Source organism: Uloborus diversus, chromosome 1 (genome assembly GCF_026930045.1).
Source record: "Uloborus diversus isolate 005 chromosome 1, Udiv.v.3.1, whole genome shotgun sequence".
NCBI lineage: Eukaryota > Metazoa > Arthropoda > Arachnida > Araneae > Uloboridae > Uloborus > Uloborus diversus.
Window position 1 is genome coordinate 130,005,381 of NC_072731.1, and position 7,838 is coordinate 130,013,218.

A 7,838-nucleotide genomic window follows, 5' to 3' on the forward strand; every position below is an offset into this window, starting at 1 on the left:
CTGATACATACTAAGAATGCAAGTATAAAAAAGCAACTGAGAAAAAGAAGGAAAGCTTTAAAACAGCTATAACCAACCAACAACCTGCAAAGCTATGAGTGACGTCATAACATGGTGAATACAGTTAAAATCATAAAAAGTTTATTTTTAGTCTTTTTTGTAAAAATTAAAAATGTGCAACTTTGTTGGGATCCAAAAAAGACTGTTTATTAGTTACGGTGAAATTCCATTAGTTGTAGTGCAAGTCCATTATCAAAAAATCTAATGTGGGGTGAAAGGGGGGGGGGAGGAGCAATGTGGAACCCCACATTACTTCCTTGTATGCCTATTGCTCTTGAATACTTTAAAATAAAACCCAAAAGAGTGGGGATGTGTACTAATAATGTATGTACAAAAGAAATAATACTTCTTGGCATAGGCAGATTTAGGCCGAAATATTTGGGGGTGCAACAATAACAGGGATCTAGGGGGGGGGGGGGGGATTCCCGGAATAACAAAGCAGTGGCGAAATCAGCAAAATTTTTTAGGGCGGGACACACTTTTAAGTCTAAAAAACGTGATGTAAACCATATTTAGTAAGATTAGGGGATGGGCAATTCTTAACATTTCAAACTGCAGAAAAAGTCTTAAATGAAAGTTGATATTAGAAGCAACGGGTGAATCCAGGTACTGGTTTGGAATAGGATTCACACCCCAGAACAAATTTGAAATAGTAGTTTTGAAAACACAGTTTTACAGTTCTTGGTGATATTTTAGGGGCAAGAAAAGTGCGTGTGACTCCAAAGCTATTTTTAGAAATTTTAGTCTTATAAATGTGATTATAGTCCATATTTATAGTTTGGGTTAGGAATGAGACTCATGACTGTCTCTAATCTAGTTTTTGAAAAGCAGATAGAAATACGTAACCCCTCCCCTCCCCTCCCCCATGCTACCTCTTCAACTTTTCATAAGTGAAGTTCCAAAAATACCACGGAGGACTTTTTTGATGTTGTTACCGGACGGGGTGTTCTGTAGCTCTCCCCTTTTAAATTTTCGAAATTGAAGTTCTAAAAATGAAGTTCTTCTGCAATACTCCATGGTATTTAAAAAAAGGATTCTCCCACTTAAATATTTCGAAATAGTAATTTTCAAAATCAAAATATTAACTCTTTGACGATATTAGAGAAAGAGGGTCGGAGGCCCTTGTTCGAATATTTTCCAAAATTAAAGTCTTAAACACATGAGTGTAAGACCATATTTGGTAACGTTAGGGACACTGCAGTTTTTCAAAACTGAAGCTCCAAAAACGCAATTTTAAACGATTTTCGATGTATTTAGGTGATTAGAAGGTCTTCCTTGGAAATTTTGCGAAAGTGAAGCCCAATAAACGAAATTTGATGTACTCTGTAATAACTTTGGCTGGAGAAAGGGCTTTGGAGAAGAAAAATTTTGAGGACTAATAGAAAAAATGAAAATGAAATAGAAAAAATGAAGAAAAAAGGGAGGGGGGAGATATGGAAGAAAGAGGATTGTGAGAGGAGGGGAGGGGAGGCACACAATTCACCACCAATAATCTGAAGCTGTTGAAAAATTTAAATGTCAATATTTCTTTTTGAAAGAAATTAAGATTTTTTTTCCCCAACATTCTTTTTTTTTTCGTAAAATAACTGCGTTTTCCCAAACTGAGATCTTTTCTTCTCTTCAATAATAAAGAATATTTTTTTTAAAAAACATCTACTCAGCATTTTGTGAGGAGGGTCACTAGTCTTCTGCCTCCTCACCCCTGGATGCACCACAGCAGCAAAATGTCCGGGAGTCCATTTTCAAAAATTTTTGAAAATATGTTGGTTTTCGGTTGATTTTGGTGTAGATTTTATTGATAAAGTTTCGTGCAATAGCCATGTTTTTTTTTTTTTTTTTTTTTGACTTTATTAGCCATTGTTGTTTTAAAATAGAAAAATTGGTATTGATATACGAATAAATACCCAATTACAGAACATGCAATTATTCTATACAATAACACAGCACTGAACAATAAAGAACAATAAATTGTTTGAGACGTTTCTTTATTTGCATGAAATTATTTATTAGGTTTCTTTTTTTTTCCAAATGGATAAAATTACTTTAATTCTTAATATGAACACAGTTATGTTTTTCTAGCACTAGCGACGTGTGGTGATACACTGGATTCAAGTAAATTTACTAGTATAGCAGCTATGAATTTGTTCCCATAACTGCGTTTCCGAGTGAAATATAATATACTAATTTTTTTCAAAACCCAACCAAAAGTTTTGGGGGTGCGGCGCACCCCCTGGCACCCCCGTAAATCCGCCTATGCTTCTTGGATGCTAAACTTTTTAGACACTTTTCTGCATATTTATAAAAGCATGGTAAACATAAAGAGTGGCACTTTTGGATGAAAAAGAAGGTATAATGTTTCTGTTAGCATCTGAAACTATGAAAAAGAAAAGTATTTTTAAATTAAAAAATGAAGAAGAACTGTGATAAAATATTCAGTAAAAACAACTTACGAAACATAGCCATCTGCACCTCTCTTGCATTTTCGGCACCAGTCACATAGCTCCAAGAGCATGGTCCTTGAAAAATGAACAAATATACAATAATAATGTAACTAAAGAAATTTTTTGAGGTTTCTATAACCTCTTTATTAGACAGGGTTACAAGTCAAACTAAGCCCTGAAAAGAAGAGATGCTCCATTTTTTCCACCCCAGAAAAAACTGCCCAGACAAAATATAATTATGCCCATTAGCGATGACAAATAAATACATTGATTCTTCTTATTGAAGGAAGATTTTTTACATCAAATAATCACACATGCAGTTAGTTGTATGAGCACAATATTATGGGAAATATTGATAAATTTATTTAAAAGGTAGCCTGCTTACAAAACAGATACAAATACAAATGTGACAACCAGCAACAGGCTCTGGGCCCAGCTAGGCTGGTCCTAGTCAATTAATTAGTCCCCAATGAAGATCAATGGCCCTCTTAAAGCTATCCACTCCCTTGCTCATTACCGCCTCTTCCGGTAAGCTATTCCAAGTGCCCACGACCCTGCTAAAGTAGTAGTTTTTCCTGATTTCCAAGTTAGCCTGAGATTTAAATAGCTTAAAACAATGACCCCTTGTCCTGCTTTCCCCGCAAAAATTTAATCCATTTACATCTTTCATTTTGATAAATTTAAATAACTGAATCATGTCCCCTCCGACTCTCCTTTGCTCCAGGCTATACATGTTAAGCCTATTAAGTCTGGTATCATAATCTAAATCTGAGAGTCCCCTTACTAATTCAGTTACCCTTCTTTGAACCCTTTCCAATACAAAAATATCTTTCTTCAGATAAGGCGACCAAAACTGAACAGCATACTCCAAATAAGGTCTTACTAAACTCCTATATAAAGGCAGAAGAACTTTCTTAGATTTGTTTGAAATAGATCTATTGATAAACCCAAGCATTTTGTTGGCTTTGTTACTAGCAATACTGCACTGTTGGCTAAACTTGAAGTCCTGATTAATAAAGATACCCAGATCCATAACATTTTCTGCCTGATTTATGACTGAACCCTGTAAACGATATCTCATACGTTTATTTCCATGACCTAAGTGTAGCACTTGACATTTCCTTACATTAACTGCCATACCCCATTTATCTGCCCACTTAGTAATATGATCTAAATCCTCTTGCAGCTGTTTTACTTGTTCTTCATTTTCGACAATCCCCATAACTTTTACATCGTCAGCAAAACAATTCATGCAAACATCATGATCAACATCAATATTAACATCAAGCTTTAATGCATTTAGCAGCAATCATAAAGTTGTAGAGATAAAAAGTTTGATTTAACATCTAAAAAATTGAAAAATGTATGTGCCTTAAATATGAAATAAGAAAAGTACATTAATGAAGAAAATGTTACATTGGAAAAAAAACAAGTTGGTTATGACATAAATATAAATTTAAAGCTGATCTCTCTCTTTTTTTTTTTTGTTCAAGGTTTTGATCACTATGTTTTATTTTTTATTAATTATCTAACTGAACTGAAGTCAAAGCTTCTTGTAATAATATGATCTATTTTGAAATATCTGTAAAATTTTAAAATATTTAAATCTTTATTTTACAAATTATAACAATTTTGAAATCAAATACTAGTTTAAAAAATGCATTACAAATGTTTATTATTTTGCAAAATGTATTAAATTGCTATTTGTTTCTTTAAAAATAAAGCAGAGTGGAAAGTGCTGCCCAGAAAACTGACATTAAAAAAGTTTCCAGCTTAATTCAGCAGAAGACTATTTAAAAATGTATGCTGTGAATTGGAACTTCAGGAGTCAGAGAAGGAGCATTTTAAGCTCATTTTATTTAATATGCTTTTTTTTCAATGCAAGATTTTATTTATAATGTTCATCAAAATTACCTCCATAACAAGATGTTATTCTTTGCTTCAAACTAATGATACAGTATTTATTTTGGATTTATTGTTATTATTATTATACATATTTTTTTTTAAATATGTGTATCATAATAAAAACTAACCGTTTTTTTACATTTAATAGCAATAATGCAAATTATGTTCAACAGCTATTTCATTTATTTTAATGTAATTGCTTTAACAATGAAAAATTGCCCAAAAATTGTTGAATAAATGTATAAATACTTTTGTGCAACATAATCTAATATTCTCCCAGATTTATTAGATTATGATTAAAATACAATCATTATGTTTCTACTAAATACTAATTTAAACTGACTAATTTAAAAGAATTCCTCTTTTAATAAATAATGTAATCAAATTATTTCATAATTCTATGACAGCATCAAAATAACTGTATGTACTAAGCATATATGGCTTTTCATTTTGGCTATTTTGCCCATTTTCTTCAACTCTCCAGACTTTTTGTTAAAAAGTAAACAAAATAACAACTCTGCTGAAAAGTGCATCATGCACTAGAATGGACCTTATTCACAGTTTGGCAACGGTCCCATCAGCTGTCCGTCTGCGGGTATTTTGACCAACTACGTAGGGTCAGCAGTGGTAAGAAAACTCGTTTTATTTAAGGATTACTGGACTTTATGCGCATAATGAACATGCTTCAAGCTTACTCAAACTTATGACTGCATGAAAAATGCCGAGAAAAGGGAAAAGAGAATTCGAGTTTTCACCATGTTTCTGATGAGGAACCAAAGAGACTTAAACCCATGAAAATACGATAATAAAGAAAGTATTTTGTATCAGATGAATCGTTCATCATTTTTTTACAACGTTTCTTATTTAAAAACTTAAAAAATCTCATTTTTAAATAGAAAGAAGAGTTGATAAGCCGCACAAAAGCAAGTGTTATTCTATGCTGTAGTACCGAATTTTCGTCTGCTACAGTTCCCACAGTGCACTGCAGTGACGATTTTGACCCGCAGTGACGTCACATGAATATTGTCCATTGACAGGCACAGCAAAAGAATCTAAGAACCCCCTTTCTTTTAATATTGCAGCTATTCACCTGAATGTAACCAGAGGAGGGCAGCTCCAGCTGTTTCCCTTTCCAAAAAAAAAAAAAAAACAATCAAACATAACCAAAAAGAAAAGAGGGGGGGGGGGCAGAATTATAGAGCAAACAAGGAAGAATTTTATTTGAAACAGGCAGACATTCAAACATATAAACATGCAATACAGGTTTGATGGTTGTTATTTCTCAATCTATAAACAGGGATTTCAAAAAACTTCTAATCTCAAATATATAGGATAGTTAAATCCATAAATGTTCAGTTAAGCCCATAATATCCTATCACACTCCAGGGCGGTCATTCCAAGCTTGTCAACTTGCAAGATGGAGATTGTCGCTCACGTGATCAGTTGTGATGCAGAAATGTCGCAAAGTAGCATTCTAATTTACTCGAAGTTATCTTGTGGCTAGATTTGAGTAGATTAAAATGCTACCTAGCCACATTTATACGTCACAATCGATCACGTGAGCGAGAATCTCGATCTCGCAAGTTGACGAGCTTGGAATGACTGCCCAGGATCACTTGTACCTTCACTATTTGTGATTTAACTGGTTGGATGGGGACTTGAAGACAGCTGTTTTTTTTTTTTTGGATCCAGACCAGAAGCTGAGCAATCTCTGGCCCAGCAAACCTAGCAATATTGATTCACTTGGAGGACTTTGATCCACAAGATTTTTAACAAGACCCAGACCTCAATAAAGAACATGGAGGATCCTCAACTGACCGGTCCCGTTTAGTTACAAGTTCGACGACCCCTTATGGATCAGGCCACACTCCAGCCTCTGTTAAGCCCATAATAGCAAACTGGGCACTTTGAAAAATCAGCATAAAAATAGTCTTCTGTAAATACTAATTTTACTTTTTTTTTTGACCAACACAGTTGAAAAGAAAAAAACTTGAACAGAAAAAGATAATGGTACAATAAATAACTGGCACATAACTTCATATTTTATTTAACTTGCAATTCAAATAGGGATCGAAGGAGAAAACACACACACATACATACATTCAGACGAATGACGTGCATAGGATAACAATAAAGCAAATGAAATATTCCCTGTTGTGGAAACTTTAAATATTGTCCTATTTGTATTTTCACTTATTTAGCATCGTCCATCGTACAGAACGTTTTTTTTTTAGTACAAAAAGATCACTTTTTTGAAGATGTAAAGTAATTTTTGAATTGACTAAACTTAAACAAATAAATTAATTCTACTCAATTACCACTAAATGTTGAAGATATCATTCAAAGAAGAACTTGAGTATATATGAAACATGATAAAAAAATTCACGTGATGGTCTAGAACTGAATAAAAATATGACATACTATACGAAAATGTCCTTGCTACTTAAATTTAATAGGATATACATTAAATAAATAAGTGTTCAGAAACAAGATGAGCAGGTCAAACATAATACATTAATCTGTCTTTTACATAGAGCTAAGCATCTCAAAACGTTTGTAAACAACATCAACGTAAATGAACAGCTGCTAGCTGCAGAACTGTCACCCACTCTGTTCATATAAAATAGGCGTGGTGATCATGAAATTAAACCACGCCTTTTGGGTGATCTCAGCGAACCGAATAATTCGCAACTCCAACGAACTATAGAGGGCACTGCAGTCACTGACTAATGGCGAACGAAAAAACTAAAACAGACGCATGTGGTAACGAAGAAAATGGTAATAAGTCTAGTAAATTTTGTTCGTATGCATGATTTTTTCGCTTTATTCTTTTTAAATTAATTTTCAAAGTCTTGTGGATATTCTGGCCCACGTAGAAAGAAATGAGAATTCAAGAAGCATTACTAAACGTCAAAGATTAATGCAAACTACGTAGTTCGTAGTTCTAAGCAGCTATTTCCACGATGTTGAATTCGATATTTATCAATTCTTGATAAAACTAAATAATAATTGTGGCCTGACAAGAATAACAATTAATGCTAGAAAATTCAATATGACATTACAAATTATTATCGAAAGAAGATGATACTTTTTTGCCTTGCTTGGCTAGCGCTTATTGTTTTGCATTTGTAGCTGAGTTATTTCTCTCGAATTCCCGAATCGGTTAATTTAAAAATTTTCTGTTTCGATTTTTCTAATTTCTGAACTACGATTTAATTGTGTCATGTTATGCGAATCATCAACAAAATTCTCATGGATATATGGTGGTAGTTTTCTTTTCAGTTGATTGACCATTATTTCTCTTTACTTATCGAATTCTGTAATCTTACTACCATTTTATTCCACTCATGATAAAAATTAAAAATGGTTTAACTAAAAACGCGAAATCTCGCCAAGGATACTTAGCTCGCACAATACTAAAACTATAACCCT

General features: G+C 33.2%; 1 protein-coding gene across 2 annotated transcripts in view; it reads right to left on the reverse strand.

The window, feature by feature from the left end:
- The window catches only part of LOC129232136 (uncharacterized protein KIAA2013 homolog), a 45,608-nt gene extending 38,615 nt beyond the window's left edge, over positions 1–6,993 (reverse strand). Inside the window, exons 1-2 of one of the 2 annotated variants that reach the window (XM_054866380.1) lie at positions 6,725–6,993; positions 2,511–2,576 (exon numbers count right to left, since the gene is read on the reverse strand). In XM_054866380.1, the coding sequence (XP_054722355.1) occupies positions 2,511–2,572 (62 nt within the window). In that variant the 5' untranslated portion in view covers positions 2,573–2,576; positions 6,725–6,993. The remainder of the gene's footprint in view (positions 1–2,510; positions 2,577–6,724) is intronic. The other variant, XM_054866387.1, reaches the window with a different exon arrangement.
- Positions 6,994–7,838: the final 845 nt, after the last annotated feature.